The sequence below is a fragment of the Triplophysa dalaica genome, chromosome 4, assembly GCF_015846415.1.
Source record: "Triplophysa dalaica isolate WHDGS20190420 chromosome 4, ASM1584641v1, whole genome shotgun sequence".
NCBI classification, from domain to species: Eukaryota; Metazoa; Chordata; class Actinopteri; order Cypriniformes; family Nemacheilidae; genus Triplophysa; species Triplophysa dalaica.
The window spans coordinates 1890001-1912869 of record NC_079545.1 but is presented as its reverse complement, the minus strand read 5'-3'; the positions used below and the strand labels follow the sequence as shown (position 1 = coordinate 1912869).

The window sequence follows — 22869 nt, the reverse complement described above, 5'->3', positions numbered from 1 at the left end:
GACAACAATGCCATAAGCACAACCGAATTTCTTTCAAACTTTGCAACTAGATCTTTCTCGGCTCATTACAAGCTTGGGCTTGAATTTGTTTTTCCATTGGACTGATGAAAATCTTTCTCCCGGGAATTACATTACCGACCAATAACATTGGAGATTTGAGGTTTTGGGAAAGCTCTTGGTGTTTTTTGGTTTCCCGGACAGGACTAGGTCTTGGTTAAATGAAAATATTGAAATTGTTTTTAAAAACAAACTTTACATCAAACATTATAGGTGAGCATTTTGAGACAAAACAAACGCACTGCAATGATTTAAGATAAGTCAGTGGAAGTTGTTTTTGATGAAGACACTTCTAACATTGAAGTTAGTCTGGGACTTGGCTTAAACCCTGTCTGGGAAACAGCCCCAATAGGTTTAATTCCCCCAGGAATAAGTCAACATTGAATTAAGGTGTCGGCTAAATCGTTTTTTAAATGACTGTTAAATTAGCTTTCTTTAATAGTGTGTACGGTGTGTACAATCTGATACTTATCTTTAATAAGACGATTAGGTCACATAAATACGGCGTCTTTTATCACGAAATGCCATAAGTAGCTTAACCCTTGTGTGGTGTTTGGATCTGTTTGGGAAGATACAAATAATTATTTTTTAAACTTCAGACATTTATATTTATTCAAGATAAACATGTTTTATAATAAGGTGCTATTAGTTAACATTAGTAAATGCATTAGCTAACAAAGAACAATTTAGTTTTTCAGCATTTATTCACCCTTGTTAATGTTGGTTCATAATTTATGTTAACAGTGCCGACGTTTGATTCTAATAATGTATAAGTAAATGCTGAAATTAACATGAATTAATCTAAATAAATGCTGTAGAAGTATTGTTCATTGTTAGTTCATGTTAGCTAATGCATTCACTAATTGTTTAAAAAAAGCATCTTATTGGAAAGTGTTACAAATTTTAGTTTTCTAGTTCTATGAGTTTTGAGTTTTTTTATAAACAACTTTTTTCCGTATTTCTTTACAGCCGCAGAAAAAAATGAGATGACATTCCAAATTTTCATGTAATCATTACTTCTAGAGGTGGTCATTTCAGTCCAGTGTCTGTTGAATTTCAACAAAATCAAACTTCAGGAGTGACAAAGTCAGCCAACAGAAATGTGTAAGACTGACAGAATGATAAAACACTGAAAACTGTGAAAGTTATCACATAAAAACATTTGAACTTTTCCCAAAGACACATAGAAATATGTTGAATTGCTTAAAAGTGAATCTGATTCTGAACTTCTTTTCTTTGCAGTAGCTTATTTGAGGTCTGAAAAAATATAAAAGCATCTTTTCTGTCATTTTCTCTTGTTTTAATTTTCAGCAAATAGAAAAATAATTTATAAGAAATTTGGTAGAAATATAGTTAGTAGTTCACAGAGGTAAACAAAAATGACCCTTTACCCAAACCTAAACCTATAAATAGGAAACTCAGAAAAAACTCTTATTTCTTTCTCACGCCGATATATTCTGTCGGTGTTGCTTATAATTAAAAGAGTAAACATCTTCAAAGCAATTATTACATCATTTTTATGGCTTTATATTGTTTCAAAAACAATGTTGTAAGTCCAACAACGACATGTACACAGGCAAAACTTTGGCATTGTTTTAGTCTCTTGTCACTTGAGAGTCTATTAACATTTGTACTGTTATCTTAATTTTGCTTTGCATGAACGATGAAATTACAGCCTGTTTTTAGGCAATATGATATAAATATTTCTTATTGGAGTTATGCACTTTCACTGAAGTTAGTTCAACACGTAAGATTTTCCTTGGGCTTTAAACATCTGCCGTATCATACGCGCTCACGGACCGGACCCATTTTAATTAGGGACATTAGAATGGAGACGACACATGAAAATGCTCTGTTGCCATGGTGACCAGCCGGAATGGCGAGGTGTAGTGGAGCTGTATGTACCATAGTCAGATATGATAAGAAACACACACACGTGCACTGTCAAAGCTCACGGTTTAAAGCGAATCTGGGGTTGGAAGTATCAATAGCAGACCTGTTTAATGATCCATAAGAGACCACAGTGTGTGTTTCACCTTCCCTGCAGGATAACACACAACACACCGCTGTTCTGTACTGACCCCATTCTGACTACAACAACCTGAAACCAACCTATGAATAATAATCGTTCAACTAGTTCATGATGAGAAATAATGCACTGGATAGAGAGAGAGAGATACAGTAAGTAGATAGACAGACGGACGGACGTTCGGATAGATGAATGGATGGATGGATGAGTGGATGGATAGATGATAGATAGGTGGACGGACGGACACGCACACACGCACGCACACACACACACACACACACACACACACACACACACACACACACACACACACACACACACACACACACACACACACACACACACACACACACACACACACACACACACACACACACACACACAGGTAGACAGATAGACAGACACACATACACACACACACACACACAGATAGACAGACAGACAGACAGACACACACACACACACACACACACACACAGACAGACAGAGAGATGATTGGATGAATGGATGGATAGATGAGTGGATGGATAGATAGATGATAGATAGGCAGACGGACGGACGGAGACACACACACACACACACACACAGACACACAGACAGACAGACACGCACACACACACACACACACACACACACACACACACACACACACAGACAGAGACAGACACACAGATAGACAGACGAACAGATAGACAGATAGATGGACAGACACACAGACAGACAGACACAGATAGACAGACGAACAGATAGACAGATAGATGGACAGACACACAGACAGACACACACACACAGACAGACAGACAGACAGATGATGGGTAGATAGATCTCTCAGCAATATTATTTTCCTCTGGGTGAATAGATGTAGAAATCAAACAAATTGTAGAAAATCATCCTGTGAACGTGACACGTATACTCATCTCTGCATACTTGCACTGAATCGAACAAAGTACAGCCTTGAAAATATGAAACATTTCTATTAAAATTTGTTTTAAACTTAACTCAACAACTCCATACAGACTGAATGGCATTTGATAGGAGGGTTATTTGCTGAATTGCACAGCTATTGAAGATGCTTCATTTTTACAAGCTTGTAAGTTGTGAGATCATCCAAAGAAAGGCCAGTTGTGCAGTTCCTTCCCACACACACACACACCGTCGTCCACCTCCCCCCCACCACCGTTCACACTGCATGACCTATTTCCTGTTTCAGACAATGGGCAGATGACCCAATCACAGGGCACTGGAAACTGTGAGTTTGTGAGAATGTGTGTGCTGGAAGGTTCCCTTTCACCTCTACGACCACGAGTAAGAGCTCCTTAAAGGAGTAGTTCACCTTCAAATGAAAATTCTGTCATCATTATCACGCCCTCTCGTCTTTTCAAACTTTTAAGGCTTTCTTTCTTCTGCAGAACACGAAAGAAAATATTTTGAAGAATGTCGGTAACAGAACATGTGCACAGCTCCTCATTTCACAATTCACTATTGTAACCAATGCAAGTGAGTGGGGGGCTGTTAACAACATTCTTCAAAATATCTTCTTTTGTGTTCTGCGGAAGAAAGTCACACAGGTGGGAATGACATGATGTATTAAAATATCCTTTTTAAATAAATCCTGCCATTTCTATTTAATAAAAATGTATTGTACACTGACATGCAATGCTTTTTTATTGCTATAGCTTCCTTCTCGTGGTCATTTTTATTTCCATGGAGACATTCATCATTCTTATCTATGGCAGTTTGTTAGTTTAGCTTTGTCTCTCAAAATTTCATTTTCCTTTTCTTAGAATTTATGTACTCCTAAATAATCACAACAACCAGCATTGGCACAAATGTTGTATTTAAACACTACTCTATATTTTCATCTTTCTATCCGAATTTACCTTTTTTTTTCATTGTATTTTATTACCATCCCTATAGCATCACTTTTGTGTTTGAAAACAGGACATTTTTTTCTACTTTTTTTACTACTTGTGTTTCCAATTAATTGAATTAAAAACACTACTTGGGATGAATCCTTTATTTGGGATCAATCCTTCAGAACTAAGAACTTCAGAACTGATAAAAAAAAACAAATGGACCGATAGGAAATACCAGCATCAATAATTAAAGATAAATTTCCCGTTCCTGTTGGAAATAATTCACTCTTTTCTCATTCATTTCTCACTCGTTTCTCTTCTGTTTCTCTTCCATCTATTGGATGCTGTAATCCTCTCTCTGGATCTCTCTCGCTATTCTGTCACCTTTACTCTGATTGAAAAGCATGACCGGATGTATTCTGACAGCCATAGCTGATAAATAAAGCCACGGACGGTCTGAACGCTTCCCACAGGTAACACACACACATGTCCAACCTGTCCTTCACAGTTTTCTCACCAAATGATTTCATTCTCAAACCGCTCCTACAGCTGGCATTCACACACACCTGAGTTTCACATGACACGCTGTGTTTTATGTGTGTGTTTGACCGCACTGATAGAAATGAGCACCGCATTTTTTCGATAATTGTATGTGTGTTCTTCCCTGAAGGTCATCTGCAGCCCTGAAAAAACACTCAAACACAGGTTACTGTATATCAGGGCGCTAAGGAAGCATCTTTGTTGTTTGGCTTCCTCACAGGAAGAGGGTGCAACCCCTGTGGATGATGGAGAGAGAGAGAGAGAGAGAGAGAGAGACATAGACTATACATATACATTAAGCTTCAACACACAAATGCTGCTCCTCTGAAAGGATTTCTGGGGTAAAGTTATTCTTATTTTTACTTGGTTTGAATATGAAGAAAACCCTTAAGAAGTGTATTCAAGTGTGCTATTAGTATACTTCTATGTAACAAAAAATAATGATTCAGTACTTGATCAGAAATCTACTTAATGGACCAAGTTATAGACTAGGCCTACTTAAAGTTGACTACTGTTGCACTTATATATACTTACAAGTACACTTTTATAAACTAAAAGTGAGTTACTTTAATCACAAGTGGTTGTGAAATAACACTTACAAGTTTAGTAGAACTACTTAATATCTTAAGTACACTTAAAAATACTTAAACTTTGCTTATACTTTACCAAATCAATGGAAGTGTGATTATTTGTACACAAATGTTACAAATAAGTTACACTTATTTTAGAAACAAATGTATAGTATAATGCAAATACTGCCAAATGCATAAATGTAAATCGAATGCGTTACCCACACAACTTCTGAATACTGTTTTATAAAAAACTCCCATGATGCAGTGCATGAAGCTGGCTGAGAGCACGATCAGACTAATGAAAAAGATCTAATTCAATTTCTTTGCTTTTCTATCGGAAGTCTTGACAGAGGTTGGGAAGATCTGGAGATTGTCAGTGTGAATGGAGAAGCGGCACCGCCCCCTGCTGGCGACCGCATCACAGTACATTTATTATTTATAGGATGCTTGAGATATTCTGGAATACTAATAATACAAGATTGATTCTGTAGTATCTATTATACATTATCTATTTTAACATGGTGGAAAAGCATCGTCCAATAAAAAGAGAGATGTGAAAAATCTGGGGCCGATTAACAAAACATTCCTAACAAAAAGAAAGTTCTCCGTAACAATAGGCCCATATTTTTTCTTAAATTCGAGTTTTGTGTTCCTGAAGAAACTTCTCAAGACAGTTCTTCTTTTTTTTCTCAAGGTTGATATACAAAGCATATGTCAAAATATTTGATTTCTCAAGAAGGATCATTCTTACAAATGTCCTATAATTTATCTTGAGAACAATCTTATATTTCGTCTTAAGAAATGTTTCGTGAATCCAGCCCCTGCTTCATTTGTCCCAATGGAAATAAAACTGCAAGTCAGGCACATACAGTACAGTATATACAGTATGTGTGTGTGTGTGTTCAGTGATATGCTGCACATTTTAGAAAATACAGTATATACTCTATGCCGAAATGCAGAAAATATGCAAAAATAGGGGTGTAATGATATATCAAAATGTATCAAAATATATACAATTTTTTTTTATTTGTACAGTATTACATCTGTTCAGTCAAAGTGGTGTCAACATGTTTTTGTTTTGATTGCTTTCTTATTTCTCTGTTTCTCAATCTTTGTTTGCATACAGAAGATTCATTTAAACCTTGAATGTTTCTAATTCTTTTAGTTGTATGTACAACAAATTGTTACAGAAAATTGTTGAACAGGAATAGTTCACCTTCAAAATGTAAATTCTGTCATTATCGCATAGACACAAATCCACTCGCATTGGTTTTGTGTCCATACTATAAAAGTCAATGGGGACCAACGGTTTTAGGTTACCGACATTTTTCTAAATACCTTCTTTTGTTTTTTGCAGAAGAAAGAAAATCACACAGGTTTAAAATGACAACAGGATGACTAAATGATGACAGAATTTTCATTTTTAAGATGAAATATCAGACAGATATTTTGGAAATATATCTGTTATATATCTTAATCATATTGTGAAAATATCATGTTTAATGGTGAGCTCAGTGTATCATTACACCCCTAGACAAACAACTGTATGTCATCTCAGACATGCTGTTATTGTCCATCGTTCACACAACAGAAGCGTCTACAGAACACTCTTTAACATAAGTAGTTTATTATTTTTGTAGCTAATTTACAACAAGCATCTCACTGAAATTCAACATTTTTATACTGTCATTGGTAAATCTCTCTTTTAAGATAAATCATTTAAATATACTTTTGCATTAGATGGCGTTGTTGTATTTTCATAGTTAATCTTTTTTAAAATAAAAGCAATATTTTCAATCTGTTCAGGATAGTTAGAATAATATGTTATGGCAAATACAAATTGATAAAATACATTTGATCCTTTCAAATAAATAAATAAATAAGCATCAACTTATAATTCATTCTAGTAAGTGAAGTCATATATTTTTCTTGGTAATACAGTGTGTGTGTGTGTGTGTGTGCGCGCACGTGTGCATGTAGCTCATACAGAATGCAAGATATGTTATTCGTCTTGTTTCATGTAGCCAATAATACTCTGACTTTGGAAATGTATGGGTTATGTTTAAAATATCAGTGTGTGAACTGCGTGCAGGTTTCACCTTTTTAATTTTTTTATTTCACAGTCATTTTTAATTTTCAGTCGATCGCATGTGATTGTGTGCAGGCCCACTTTGGAAACCACAGCAAACGTCTTCGCACAAAACCCTGATGTAAACAAAGCCGTAAACAACTGAACAAACAAACAATATAAAATCCATAAATAAAAAAACTGTCACTGCACTCCAATTACACTTAATATCGAAAGTCAAAAGCAAAAATCCAAAACAGAAATAGTGAAAGTAAAAAAAAGGTCACCAGGGGTCTCATGTACAAAGACTTGCGTTGAATTCAATCTAAAACATTGCGTACGGACAAATGTGTAAATGCACATTCTCACGTTAAGTTCACTGTAAGTACATCTGAGAGTTAGCGTGAAAGCTGCCGTACGCAACGTTTTTGTACGCAGCATTGATACATGAGGCCCCAGATCTCTCTCGTCCTGTTTTCACGTGCATCAATTCTCATGAAATCTCTCCGTTAATAAGTGCAAATGTTTTTCCCTTTATCTTTATATCCTGACACGCGCACACACAAATATTGTGCCTGTTTTTATACGTCTCGGTCAATAAATCACCGTGGTAAAAACAACACAGTTCATGGCATTGATTTACATGAAATCACACTGAAGGCGTCAGCTGTAGGTCAAGCTTTCGAGCCGCCGTCACTTCCGTCTTCGCCAGTGTAACGGCCTCCAAGCGCTGGATTGAGTTCTACCGCGTCACTGTCACCACACAAAAGGGCAAAAAAGCCAATTTATCATTCTGTCATTCTCATGTCATCCAGGGCGAAAGTGAGCTCGCCTCACAGAACTCTGGGTAAAAGGAGCTCGGAAACAGGTTAAGATGGTTGGAAGCGAATGGCTAAGCTGACTCTTCTCTAGCCGATCGAACCTACAATCGTATTCCAATAAAAAACAGCATCATTAGAAAACGTCTGGATAACCGACCTGTCAATCACCTGGTGTCATGATGTCACTAATGTGCACCGATACATCCACACAGCCGCGCTAGTCAATCTCATCTATATTCTAGTATAAAACTCATCGTACATTTTCCTGATAGGACTCTTGTACCTGTGAGTTTAAATGGGCGTTAAGGCTATGTTCACACGGCAACCGAATGTGACCCAAATCAGATTTTTTCTGTACGACGGAGCGAACATCTTTAAGGTACAGAAGAGCCAATTGCTTGAGCCGTACGACCATGTGACCTATCACTGATATCTACGTGCCCTTCGAAGGCAGCGGAAAGGAAAACAAACGCGTGTCACCCTTTGAGAGCCCTTCAAAAATCAGGCACTATGACAGAACTGTTTATAATGTACTGAAATGCAATTTATATGATTTAAATGCATGCATACAGGTTTATTTTGACACGATTCATGCATGTCTGCCCCATCGTGATGTTTTTACGACATCTAGCAACAGGGGCAAACTGCGAAAATAAAACATCCAAGAGGAGAATTTGTTATTGCTCAGATCTTGCTCTTTTATAGCTCACGAGATGAGACGGAGTTCTGAGTTGCGCTTCATTGACGTCTCGGATGTTTCTCTTAAAATTGCTTCGATACAAACAGCAACAAATGAGAAATCCATTGGATTGTAGAGATCAAATAATTGGGTCAATTGATGAGTAATGTTTGAGTTCTTGTTGAGATCTTCAATAATATTAACTTTTGATCGCAGGCTTGACAAATCTGAGCTCAGTTTGAGATATTGTTGACATCTCTTCTTGAACCCCAATGAGACATTCGTGAGATTCTTTTTCTTAAGAGAAATATCTGAGACGCAGATGAAACTTAAGCAAAAGTTTCCATTTGCTCTCCAAATCTCATTGATGTGTCTATTAGAGATAATCGAGATATTAAAGAGATCTCATACAGTATGTGATTTTTCCTTCTTATTGGATTCACTGTGTGAACATCAGAACCGACCAGTGGTTTGTAATATTAATATTATGTTATATTTATAAGAATAAACTCACCGAAAAAAATCTGATTCGAGTAACAATTGGGGAGTTTGGCAATGTGAACACAGCCATCGTTGACATACATGTGACGTGATTGATTTAAGCTCAATTGAAATGCTTTCTGTCGTGAGAGGTTATGGAAGAACAAACGCTGAAGATATTGCACATTAAAGAGCAGCCCGGAGTCGCTCGGAAATCTGAACGAATTTCATGTGGAAGGAAACGATCGATCTGGCCACTGCGAGAAGATGTGTTTGTGTGTTTGAATGTCTCTAAATGTGCATCGTCTACATACGGAAAAAAAATCCTAAAAACCTAACCCAGAATATCAAGCGCGTGTCGTGCAGGAAACAAATCACACTCTGCGTGGTCTCTCTTTAATATCCGTTCACTACGATGAGCTGCAAACTATGTGAGGGAAACATTCAAAGGACTGATGCAATCGTCCCGGCACCTCCCGGATGTCAGGAAGCACAAACCAAGCGCTTAAAAATGTCTGAAAGGAATCAAATGCCCTTGTAGCGGATATCTGTGTGTGCGACCGAGTGAAAGCCGGTCTCTGAGGAGTCACAACATCTTTGATATTGAAGATTTTCAGAGCATTATTGATACCGATAAATATACTTTGATAATAATTCAGTTCCATTCAGCTTTAGCTCGCGATGAGCTCTCGGACGTCTCGTTCCGGTATAAGCCAAGGCGGTCGCCCGTCTCGCCGTTTGCCGCCGGAGAGAAGGAGAGGGAATCCGACAATATACAAAATGTCCCTGTTCGTGAGGGTAAAAACAGCTCACCAGTCCTGTGGAGGAGGACGTTATTCAGAGAGAAACAGAGAAAGAGAAAGACAGAAGAAGGAAGTTTCAAGCGGAAACAGGAAGTCAGAAAGCCAGAAGAGGAAATGAGGCGGATGCGGTACGGACGGGTCCTGTGTCGCTCCGCGCCGCCGTTTCCGGGTGCCTCCGTGACGTCTTCTTCTCTTTCGCGCTCTCTGTCTGTTTCTCGTGAGCTCGACGAGACGCAGCTCAGAAGTTCAGGACGGGTAGGCCAAACGGTGACTGAGTGAGATGCTCACAGACGCTCCCTGGTGGGAATCCAGATATAAGGCCCTGACTGCTCCTCGATCACAGTTTTAACCTTGTGATAAACCTCCTCGAAACTGTCGCCCTCCACGATGGCTGTGACAAAGAGAGAAAAAATTATAAAAACATCTTATGTCAGAAGAATTACAAGAGCTGGAAGGTGTAAGAGATTTGTGTTACTTCCTAAAAAGTCGCAAATTGTGTTACATACTTACTTTTGATGGAATGTAACATTCGTGTGAAAAAACACACAAGACTTTCAGTCCTGATCTCGTTTTATAGACAAACTCTTTAGTGAGAGTTAATAGGAATGAGTTTTGCTACTTTTGTACTTTTAGCTTAAGTATTATGAAAAAACTAAATTAAATAAGTCAATTTATTATAGAATAAAAAGTGCAATGAAGACTTCCTAAACTCCTTATAAAATTAGAATTGGTATAATGAACATTTTCCTCTTGTTAATAATAACAGATAACTTTAACGTTAAAAATTTCGTGCAGAATTATTAGAAAGGTTAAACATAAAATAGGTTAAAATAGAAATTACTAACTAAAACTAATGAGAATACTTCCGTCGCAGAACTACATTCATTTTACATCCGCTGTATAAATAAAAAATGTGAAATATTAAAAAATATAATGATTTGAACTTAGAACTATTTTGCCGCAGGAATATTTTTATGAAGTTGCCAGCCAGCGCAAGATTTTTTGATAATTTTCACAAAACTTCCCGGACATCAAAAACATCAAAGATGTATCAAGTTTTGTAAATGATAGATACTTTGTAAATTGCAATGATCCAATAAAAACAATGTGTCACAAGAAATGAAAAATCTTGTTAATGTCGCGAAAAGACTTTAATAATTAAAGGAATGTTTTCACTTTTTCAAAGTTTAAACTGTTACTTTATTTAAAAAAAGTAAATTCAATATTTACATGTAAATGTATAGAGTAATGCATTACTTTACACATTAATTTAGAAAGGGTTCTGGAAAACCCGGGTTGTCAAACAATTCATTCTGATTAATCACGTCCAGAATGGTTACATAATATATGTCTGTGCATTTTAATTTTCTATTAAATAATACAAAAACATACATATTTATATATCTATATATATAAACGTATTTATTTATATCTAAAAATAATTTTAATGATATATACACACTTTTAATATATTTTATATTATATATATATATATATATATATATATACATACAATAATTTTTTGCATTTTATATTTTTCTTAAATAAATGTGATTTATTGCATACAGAATAAGACTTTGTGGTTACATAATATATGTCTGTGTACCGTGCGTATTCACTTTTTGTATTCATATTATTTATAAATGTTTAAATTATATTAAGGAAATATTTTGATGTGTTTATTTATATTTACCAAAAATTAAAATGATATAGAAACATTTGTTAATTTGGTTTGGGTTATTTTTCCTTAAATATATATGTGTATGTGTTTAAAAATATAAAATGAATATGCAAAGTACACAGACACATATTATGTAAACACAAAATTTTATTCTGGATGCGATTAATCGCGATTAATTGTTTGACAACCCTACTGAAAACATACAAACTCTGTTTCCTGGACAGAGATTATCTTAAACCAGGACTAGGTTTTAGTTAAATTAGGATATTTAAATAGTTTTTAGACAACTTTATAATTTTTCCACCGTAATAAATAAGTCTCTGTTCTGAAAAAGCATCATACCAGAAAAGCACTCGAGGAAATCTTGCTCCAGTTTAATAGCGCGGTCCATTCCTTTCCTGGCCTGTTCTTCAGTCAGACGGGTGTTGATCTCTCTGGATAAAAGACGTCAGCAGTCAGTCTCAGATGTTTGAAAGCTTTGAGCTTTGATAGTGTTGCAGTCAACATTAAACAGCATCACAACCCATTTTACTTTCACAACATGATGTATTTCATAGTAATTTACAGTAACGTATTCCAGACTTGATTTTACGCACGGAACTGATTGTATTGTGTTTAGAAGTCTTGAGATTACAAAGTGATTTGGAATATAACATGAACTGAAAAATCCATCACAATCAAACCAGAGGTGTGTGTTCAAGTAAATAGGGTCAGTTTTGCTTTCGTGCTTATGTATTTGTTATCGAGACTTTGGTACGTACAGGACGTTCTCCAGTGATTTAGGACGAACGAAGATGGCGATTGGATGAAGCTGTGCTGCCTGTAGCCTACGAACAGCGTTTGCGGACACATCCAGAATGCAGTGTTTCCCCTGCTGCTCACAAACACCAAGAGGAATTAGCATTCGCAAAACGGATACACAAGGTTTAACTTTATATGTGGAGGTTTGTTCGGACCTGTTCGGCCACCTCTCGCACGCTCTGAACACTGGTGCCGTACAGGTGACTGTTGTACTGGCCCGCCTCGATGAATCGATGGTTCTGAATGTCTTTCTCCATCTGTTCTCGAGACGACACAAAGTGGTAGTCGCGCCCATCCACCTCATACTCACGCTTCGGTCTCGTGGTATCTGAGAAGACAGCCGTGACATCATCACATGAGAATGATATATCAGTCACATGTTAGTGCCGGGTGTGTTTAAAATGACTTCTTTTGTTCGAGTAAATGACTGTTTATTGTTCATGAGGAAGCTGATATTTTGTTTACTTTTGAATGAAGAATCTTCCCAGAACTCAATACCACGAAACTCAGTTGACTAGTACTTACGAGGGACACAAGATCCAAACTTGTCTGGGAATTCAGACAGCAGGTCATCGTTGACTCGGTCCTTCACGGGGCCCAGAATAATGATGGGCCTCGCGTAGTGCACTACAGAGGGAAAATGAGAAAGATTAGATTGGTACTGGACAGGGTTGTATAAATGATCAAAACTTTAATCATTTCTATTAATTGAAATGAAAGACAATATATGAAATATATATTTCAACTAAATTCAACTAAATTAAACCTATATAGAAATATTCAATATATATCTACTTATTTATATAATAAAATGCACACAAAATCAAGTAAACTAAAATTAACATTACAGTAAAAAAACGTTCAGATAAATAATAATTGAAATACGTCAAAATAATTATGTGGAAATAAACTAAACAAAATTAAAACTTAAACATGAAAATAAATTAAACCTTTATAGCGATATAAAAAATATATATTGCTAAAACTTGCAATAAATAAATAAAAAATTACAAGAAAAATTTAATTCAAAATATTATTACAACTAAAAAAATGTAAAATAGTAAGCGTTAGTTTTACACCAAATACTTGTGAGTTGCCTACCTAGGGAGCATTTTGTCATCATAGACATCAAAGAGCAGACAACAAAATATAACAAATGAATTACTTTTGAGCTCATGAGAGTATAAAGACATTAGCTTAGCAAGACGCTAACGTAACCTCATGAGTGGAGCACTATTTGATTGTTGACTAAATAGGGTGCTTCAATTCAGTTCTGCGCTCTCATGTTATGTACATGACACACAGTGAGTCAGTGGATTAATCTAACCTTCAACTTGTGCGACTGTCTCGTAACTCCGTACTGCCTCTTCTCGTCCTAAAAGAAACCAAACACATGAATGTATCCTCATTTGTTTATTGTATACATGGCAATAATAGCGTGTCTTTATAAGTAACGCTGTAACTCACCCTGTGATAGTGTACTGTCTCGAGATCGGTCCTGTCACACACAATGCATTCAAATTGAAAAATGTCCACATGTCAGTTTAAAATGAAAATCATCATTGCATCATTTGAATTTAAGTGTGCTTTTATAAAATGTAGGAGGAAACTTTAATACGATAACAAAAATCGTTTTCAGATTCAGCGTACGTCATTTACAGCAATAATACGATATTAAATCGTACTGAACAGATGATATTACTCCACCGCCAACGTGACCAGTGTTGGGAAAGTTACTCTGAAAAAGTTAAATAATTACTAGTTACAAATTAAGTAATTAGATTACTATACAAATGACTCATTCCATAAGGTATTTAATTACTCATTACTAAGGACTTTCCATATCCTATATCAACATTGATTAGTTCAGTGATTCAAGGATAGACATGAAACGGCAAATTTAATTAATTCAAATAACTAATATAAAACTACATAAAGTATTATTATTAACTGACCAAAGTGTTACAAATGTGGGAATTATACATTAAAGCACTGATTGTAAAATTAGACTGAATTTTGATGGCAATTCCACTATTACACACACATATATTACACAAAGTATTTAGTTTAATTACATCAAAAGTAACTGTAATTAAATTACAGACAAAATCTGAGTAATCCCTTACGTTACTTTTTCAAGGGAAAAGTAATTACACTACAGTAACTAATTACTTAGTAACTAGTTACAGCCAACACTGAACGTGACATTATCAACTACATTGTTAAACTGACCTGGTTCAAATGACACATGAGTGAGTTACGACTGTATGTTCTGGGGAAACAGCCGTGAGTAGCAAGTTTAGTTCCTAAAACGAAGCATCGTACTATAGTGGTTTATCTAGCGAGTTATGTCATTGTTCGGGAAACACCCCAGAACGGGAGGCAAAGAGTGTTTCGTACATTAGTAGGATACTCACCCTCTCTTTTGACTTCAAACGTGACCACTCTTTCCTCTCAACTCTTGAAAAACAGAGAAGACAGATTTTAAGAGGAGAAAACGTCATGTGCTGGTCTCTACCTTTCCCCACGTTTGAATTTAGAGCGCAAATGTGCTGATCAATTTCACTACATACATTTAAAACACCAGTTGTTTCATATTGACATTTTTACAACATTTAGCAATGACACATTGATAAAATGCTTGATTAATGTTACTGCGAGAACGTTGAGAGAACTTACATTGGTTACCATTTTGGGAGCCGTATGTAAATACGTCTTTGCTTCGTGACCATCATTTAAACATTATTTGGTGAATTTGTGCTTGTGTTATTAATAAAAGGCGAGAATAAAAGTGTGAAAATGTGAAAGGTGTCCGTACGCTGTTATAGAATATGATTCTGTTCAAAGACAACACATGAGACACAAGCATCCGCACCTCCTCTTGCTGGGGATGAAGCCGACCTCCTCCTCCTCCCCCTGTGGGCTGAATCTGCAGGCCTGCCACCACTCCTCATCACCACAATCCAGAACGTGAAGCACATCTCCAAACTTAAAGCCCACGGCCTGACTCAAAAACCCACAGTCTGCTGTCTTATCATACTCAAACAGAGACCTGCCAAACCGCAAAGTCATGAGAAAATGAGAAGAGCAGTCAGAGAGAGAGTGAAAAGAAGGAAGATCAAAGGAAGAAGCGTGAACATCAGACTGCTTACTGTAAACTGCAATCATGTCCGTTTTAGAAAGTATTCAGGTACAGAAATGTGTCATGTGACTTTACTGCATTACTTGTTTCATTCCGAGAGAAATCTTTTCGCAGAAAATCTGTTATTTTAAAACCGCATAACTTTTACTGGTTCACAACACAGACTTCTAACATACGTCATTTAAGATGGAAGGAAGGAAGTGCATTTTCAGATTTAACTAAAGATATGAGACCACATGATTTTTTTAAAGAGAATGAACAACTATTTACAATAAACGCTGCAAATTTCATGGAAGAAAAGGCATTCTCATTTTTTATTTCACTGGGACTTTAAAGTTTTTTTTTGTAACTTGGCTAGTTGATTGTGTGTGTGTTCACCTGATGTAAAGTCCTCTTTTGGGGTTACTGCGTAATGTTGTGGTTCCTGAGCCCATACTGCTGTTCATTAACTGCTCTCTGAGGTCATGAATCTTTGCTTCAAATCGACTGTACTCTATTAACACACACAAACACACAAATCAGCAAACACCACACGCCACATTACACCTCATCCATCCGTTTAAATACGTTTGTATACAAACTGTGCAAACATATAGATTTCTTTCTTTACGAAAGTACATTTTTATTTCATAAAAGGTGTTTGAAATCAACCACTTGGACTGAATAACAAAGATAAAGTACAAATCCTGAACAGATGTGAATGCCTTCAATAGCATCTCTGGGTGCTTGAGAAAATGACAAGAGACCATTTCTGCAAATGTATTTGGTCACAACATAATTCGCATCGTGATATTTATTTAACCAGACAGATTTTGCCCCCCATTGACTCCCATGGTAGGAAAAATGATCATTAGTTTTGTTCTGTTGAACACAAAAGAAGATATTTGGAAGAATGTAGGACAGCAAATAGTTCTGGGGAACTTTTGACTAACATTGATTTTTTTCCTACTATGAGAGTCAATGGGGCCAAAATCTGTCTGGTTACAAGCGTTCCTCCAAATATCTTTCTCTGTGTTCATCAGAACAAAGACATTTATACAGATATGGACTCAATTCCAATGTGTGTAAATGATGACAGGATTGTCATTTTCGGATAAAGTATCAGTTCACACTTGTGAGAGGTGGTGTACATTCCGTCACAGCTGCCAATAAAAGAAAACCTGTCAAATATGAAACTGTGTATAATGTTATGTGTTCTGACCTTCAGGTCTGTACTGGGCGATGATGGTCACAGTTTGTCCTGCGTTCTTTAACGCAGCCGCCGCTTGTTCGTGTGTAGCTGCTCGCAGATCCACACCATTCACCTGACACACACACATATAATCAATAATCATACATGTCAAAAGATAAATATAAACTTTACATGAATATAAATTAATATGTTTTGCAACGTTGACACATCAAGGAACTCAACATTCCAACATCACATCCATCAATCCTGTATAAAATATGCCGCTTTACTGTTTGTGTAACTAAAGCAAATGTGATTTGACCATATAATAATGACTGTGATTTATGCTTGTTCAGTAATCATTGCACAGAATGTGTGTGTGTTTGCATGTTCTCACGCTCAGGATCTGATCTCCCTTGCGGAGTTCACCGCTCAGATCTGCAGGACCTCCTGCCAGGATGAAAGAGATGAAGATTCCCTCACCATCCTCTCCTCCGACTATATTAAAGCCCAAACCCGTGGATCCTCTGTGGATCACAACACGCCTCGGATCCCTGACAGGAGGAAGAAAGACCTTTTCATTTAGAAGAAAATTGCTTATTTATACTGTAAAATCAATGCTGGCTTTGGAGTGTCTTGTTTCTCTATCAAAAAACTCAATAATGCAAGATGATGTATTTTTGGTTTTAATACGCTGATGGCCATAAAAGTAATTTTTTCCCTGCCGGACAACCGTTTTTCAAAGATTGATCGAAGATGACAAATCTTTTCAATTGAAGCTGAATGTGCAGGAACTGACTGCTTTCCTGTTACCTTGGTAAGTCATCATCTCCCATGATGCTGTGCAGGACAGGAGAGAAGCGGCTCGGTGAGGTGGGAGTGAGGGCTTGTGGGTAATCCGAGCCCAAGTAGTTTGGATGTCCAAGGTCTGAGTCCATGTGCGGAGAATACGCTGGAGAGCAAAACAAACACAAAATCAATATGGTGTCTCAATTTATCAAAGATCAAGTTTATGTCTCAGGTGCTTGGTGTGTATCATCAAGTTTGTTGAAACACAATATTTTGTTGAAGTTAGTAGTCTGATGCATGAAATGAGTTTTATTTACAGCGAATAAAAATAAAACAATGATTTATTTTGTGTTGATAATCTGAATTCATTTTAAAGTATGCATACATTTTTTATGCAAAGCACTAGATTTTAAATGTACTTTAGTATTTAAAATATTGTGCACGTATTTAAAAAACAATTTGTAAAAAGTATGATATTATGCTTCATAATGTAGTAGAGTTAAAGGGGATGTGCAACAGTGTTTCATGCACAATCTCGGAAAAGCACACGTCAACCAGCCGGAGCAAGAGAGAGAGAGCACTGCATTCCCAAAGTTGAGCTGTGTTTGTTTGCTCACTGCATTTCGGTGAGGAATGTTTTATTTAGGAATGTTCACATTTAGGAATGTGATATAAAACTGGATTTGGAGATCGTTAGAAACTGATAGATGGAGTGGTCCCAGCGCTAAAAGATGCCGGAAATGAACCGTACGCAGTAAGTTCTGCCACAGAGCCCATCCCCCCAGGTTTATATATTTTCGAGATTAATCGTACAGCTGTATCTTTCTTTTATAAATGTGATCAAACTAAAGACTTTACGGATATAAGAAGATACTATTATAGATATAAGTGATACTATTGTGCAATTACTCAAGATTAACATGAGATAGGCAGAAACTGTTAGAGTTACGCTCGCAATAAGTAAAAACACTCTGATAAAGTACAGAATCTTGAAAATGTACTTGAGAGTAAAAATACTAGTAGCGTCCACCTCTGTTAACATATGACATTAAAGAAGCAACATTCATTACACAAATTCATTGTAATAAAATTCATAACTATGTTTTTAATTAAATATTTTACCATTTGGCCATTTGTCCACCGGGGGCCGCCACTCACAGTTTGGAAAGCGCTGCTTTAGCACTTACCTACCCCTTGGTTAAACCATAACTGCTGTAGTAAGACAACAGTGACCCCAATAGTAATCAAAACACCAAAAAAATGGTTGGTACACTTTTACCACAAAAAAAACATGGTTAATTTTAATAAGGGACACACATTACACATCAGTCAGTTTCTGAACGGACAGTTCATTCCATTCCATTCCATTCCATTTTCTACCGCTTATCCGAACTACCTAGGGTCACGGGGAGCCTGCGCCTATCTCAGGAGTCATCGGGCATCAAGGCAGGATACACCCTGGATGGAGTGCCAACCCATCGCAGGGCACACACACTCACTCATTCACTCACGCACTCACACCCTACGGACAATTTTTTCCAGAGATGCCAATCAACCTACCATGCATGTCTTTGGACCAGGGGAGGAAACCGGAGGAAACCCCCGAGGCACAGGGAGAACATGCAAACTCCACACACACACAAGTCGGAAGCGGGAATCGAACCCCCAACCCTGGAGGTGTGAGGCTAACGTGCTAACCACTAAGCCACCGTGCCCCCCGGACAGTTCATGAGCCACCAAATTTCATGACGGTATTGACTGAAGTGTTGTGTACGTACTGCTTGTGAGGTCTGGTGGGTTATAGTTGTTGGTGAGATACAGGTTGTTTGGCTTAGCCACTCTGAGGTAGACCACCTCAGCCGTGTTCTTCAGCGCCCCCACGGCATCTTCATGCATCACATCCTCCAAACACACATTATTCACCTGGTATTGACATACACACAGAGACTTCAATAAAGAAAAAGACACTTTAAATCATCCTTTAGTTTGTTAAACACAGATTAGAAGAAATCGTGTACAGCAATGTACTTTGCAATATTGAACATTGTTGGGCATGAGACATTTGTTTGTTTTCCTTTGTTTTAACAAGCTCAGAGAATTTGAAGATGTCTAAGGGATGCCTGACAGAAGTACTTTTTGAAATCACTTTTTCTAGTAATAGATCATCTAACCACTTCAAACCAGAGAATGAAAGCCCGCAGTTCCTTCACTAACCAGCAGGTGTCACTCAAGTGATGCATGAGGTCATTCAGATCTCCCATAATTCTTATTTAATGTATTGTCTGGATGAATGTATATATGTAGTCTTACAGCAAGTATTTTATCTCCGATCTGTAGTCGTCCGTCTTTATGCGCTGCCCCTCCCTCGATGATCTTTGTGACATAAATGCTGTTGTCTCCAGGGATGTGCTGGTTACCTACACCACCCGCTATACTAAAACCAAGACCTGAGACACAGAAACACATCTTCATGAAAGCTAAACTTCTCAACTTTCAATCAATATTAATGTTGTGGTTGAAGCAGCGCGCTAAAAAACATTCCCAATGTAAAAACTGCAAATGCAAGAGAGACGAATAATACTAGTAAAAAAGGTATTTAAAAAAGATGAAGATTAGTTCAACAAAACATATATGTAGTGCACCTGTACCTACATTTTATTTGTTTGATCTGTATTGTAATTGAAATGAATTCAATTGAATGTAAAGACAGGAATCAAACCTTTTGGCCCTTTGATGAGTTTCATTTCGCTGACTTTCTCAGCGATGGGTTTACGGCGCAGGACGTAGAGTCGGACGATGGCCCCCGCTTCCTTGAGAGCCTCCACGGCCTGACTGTGTGTCACCTCCCGAACATCAACATCATTCACAAACAGAATGCTGTCATTTACTCTGAGAAACAGAGAGAGAGAGAAAACTATGACGAAGGGAAATTTCAGTAGAATTCAGGAACGTGAGAAGCTGCTTGGCGATAAATCTCAATGCGGTCACACAATTATTTGGAAACATAAAAACAGTAAATATTAAAGTATTAAATAGTACATTTGTTGTTTGTGGTTCTATCACAACACCAAACCTTTTTGGACCTTGAATAACTTTTTACATGTTTGAGATAAAAACAAGTAAAAGAGCCCATAGTATTAAAGGAGCAGTTCATTCATTTTTATTCCTTCTATGGAAAGTCAATGGGGGCTTATGTTGAGGTGAACTGCTCCTTCGAGGTGTTAAAAAACTCAACGTAAATTTTCTTTCCTAACTTTACACTCAGATTTATAAAAGGAACAAGTAATTGCAAATCCTCTTGAACTTTAAACGGTGGGTTAGTTGTTTATGAAGTGACTGTTGAAGTTTAGTCCATCCTCAACAAAGAACGAACGCATTAAACCATCACACTTCACATTTTATAATTTCTTTTTAGTACAAAAGTGTAAAACACATACACATGCAGCGCCACATCAGACACAGATTTCATCTGAACATCACATTTCACCACAGTGGGAGTTGAAGTGCTGTTGTGGCGATTGACTGTCACAAAGGCTTTCTGAAAATAATCGCTCATACATATTCATGCTTTTAATTATTACTGAAGTGACCAGAGAGAGAGAGACTGAGAGATAGAGGGAGAGAGAAAAGAGACAGAGAGAGACTGAGAGAGAGAGAAAAGAGAGAGAGACTGAGAGAGACTGAGAGAGAGAGAGAGAGAGAGAGGGAGAGAGAGAGAAGAGACTGAGAGAGAGAGGGAGAGAGAAAAGAGACAGAGAGAGACTGAGAGAGAGAGAGAGAGAGAGAGAGAGAGAGAGAGAGAGAGAGAGAGAGAGACTGAAAGAGAGAGAAACAGAGAGATGGAGAGAGAGAGTGTGAGAGAGAGAGAGGTAAGGTATTATGCCAGCTTTATTCTTTTGTCAGTTCAAATTCATCCCAAAAATGATTCTCTAGCACCATTCAGCCAAAAGCAGTTTGTATGTTTATTTTAGTTTATTTTAATGGTCCATTTATTAATAACAGCAGACACTGCGACAAGACAACCAACAAATTCCACCCTAACGTCTGCCACAAAGACGGTTAAGAATGTAATAAGAGGTGTTGTTAAAATAAACCTGTGCAGATTTTTGTTAATGTTTGGATTGTGATGAGGGATATACAGAGCGTCAATTTAGATTTACATCAGGAATAAAATGAAGCACAGGAGGAGCACATGTGACAGGCGGCAGTGGATCAGGTCTGACAATCTCAGTGTGTGTGTGTGTTCTTTCTAGATTTATTGCTTGCACACTCTGTTTCTCTTTATTCTTTCTTCTGTGCTATTTTTGTGTGTTGAATTTCTTCTGCAATGTGTGTGTTGGCATGCTCTGGGGTAAAGCTGCATTGGTTGGCAGGAACCCCTGCTGGTTGCATTATGAATCCAGCGCTGGTCCATCCTACAGATACTTAATTGTGTTTGTGTGCAGAGTTTTGACTTGTGATGGCCAAATCGAAATGTCCTCACAAATAGGAAGATAAAATGAAACAAATTGTATAATTTATTCACCCTCAGGTCATACCAAACCTTTTTGACTTTCTTTAATCTTGGAAACCAAACAATATTGAACCCTTTGACTTCCATTGTATGAACACAAAAGCCACTCAGACATTTCTCAAAATATCTTCTGTTCTGTTCCACAGAAGAAAGAGACGCATTCAGGTTTTGAGGGTAAACACACGAAGAGAGAACTTTAGTTTTGGGGTGAATTATCAGTATTGATGTAAATAAATACCTGAGTCTGCCGTCCTGTGCGGCGGCACCTCCTGGAATGATCTTGGTGATGAAGATGCTGGGGTCGTCTCCTACATGAGGGTTATCAATCCCTCCAGCAATACTGAAGCCCAGACCAGAATTCCCCTAAACACAAACACACACATACACATAGAACTAGAATCATTAAGACAACAAATGCGAAGAACTCCAAAATGTTTCAATTAACACAAAACTGGACAATCGCTTCAGACAAATACATACTCATAAAAGTAAAAAGAATGTCCTTAGATAATATCTCTACGATTTGATCAGCGTTCTGAATCCAACCTGGACGAATTTGACAAAAAATTCTGAAATGTCAAAATTATTAATTACGGCAAAATTAAAATAAAATCGGATTATCAGATGTTTGAAATCTTATAAAGTATTAATGTAAGAAAACAGCTTATTAGACTGGAAAAGGCATCTGGGTCATTTGCCTTTTTATATTTGACCAAATAAATGCCATACAATTTTTTTAATACTGTAATTATGTAACTGTTCATGAGTTTACCCTTTCCAACGTAATCTCTTCATATTCAATCTCCCCTTCTGCTCCATTTACCTACAACACACAGAGAGAGAGAGAGAGAGAGAGAGAGAGAGAGA

The 22869-nt window shown here is 37.1% G+C and overlaps 1 protein-coding gene across 5 annotated transcripts in view; it reads right to left on the bottom strand.

Moving 5' to 3' along the window:
• Nucleotides 1-6660: 6660 nt before the first annotated feature.
• Nucleotides 6661-22869, bottom strand: part of LOC130419149 (disks large homolog 4) — an 81164-nt gene continuing 64955 nt past the window's right edge. For all 5 annotated transcript variants that reach the window (XM_056745618.1, XM_056745617.1, XM_056745614.1 and 2 more), the window contains 18 exons: nucleotides 22775-22825; nucleotides 22241-22365; nucleotides 20209-20378; nucleotides 19800-19936; nucleotides 19268-19412; nucleotides 17514-17652; nucleotides 17098-17254; nucleotides 16731-16833; nucleotides 15908-16022; nucleotides 15263-15439; nucleotides 14805-14847; nucleotides 13855-13885; nucleotides 13715-13762; nucleotides 12913-13014; nucleotides 12543-12715; nucleotides 12348-12460; nucleotides 11929-12020; nucleotides 6661-10296 (listed from right to left, as the gene is read on the bottom strand). In XM_056745618.1, the coding sequence (XP_056601596.1) occupies nucleotides 10190-10296; nucleotides 11929-12020; nucleotides 12348-12460; nucleotides 12543-12715; nucleotides 12913-13014; nucleotides 13715-13762; nucleotides 13855-13885; nucleotides 14805-14847; nucleotides 15263-15439; nucleotides 15908-16022; nucleotides 16731-16833; nucleotides 17098-17254; nucleotides 17514-17652; nucleotides 19268-19412; nucleotides 19800-19936; nucleotides 20209-20378; nucleotides 22241-22365; nucleotides 22775-22825 (2028 nt within the window). In that variant the 3' untranslated portion in view covers nucleotides 6661-10189. The remainder of the gene's footprint in view (nucleotides 10297-11928; nucleotides 12021-12347; nucleotides 12461-12542; nucleotides 12716-12912; nucleotides 13015-13714; nucleotides 13763-13854; nucleotides 13886-14804; nucleotides 14848-15262; nucleotides 15440-15907; nucleotides 16023-16730; nucleotides 16834-17097; nucleotides 17255-17513; nucleotides 17653-19267; nucleotides 19413-19799; nucleotides 19937-20208; nucleotides 20379-22240; nucleotides 22366-22774; nucleotides 22826-22869) is intronic.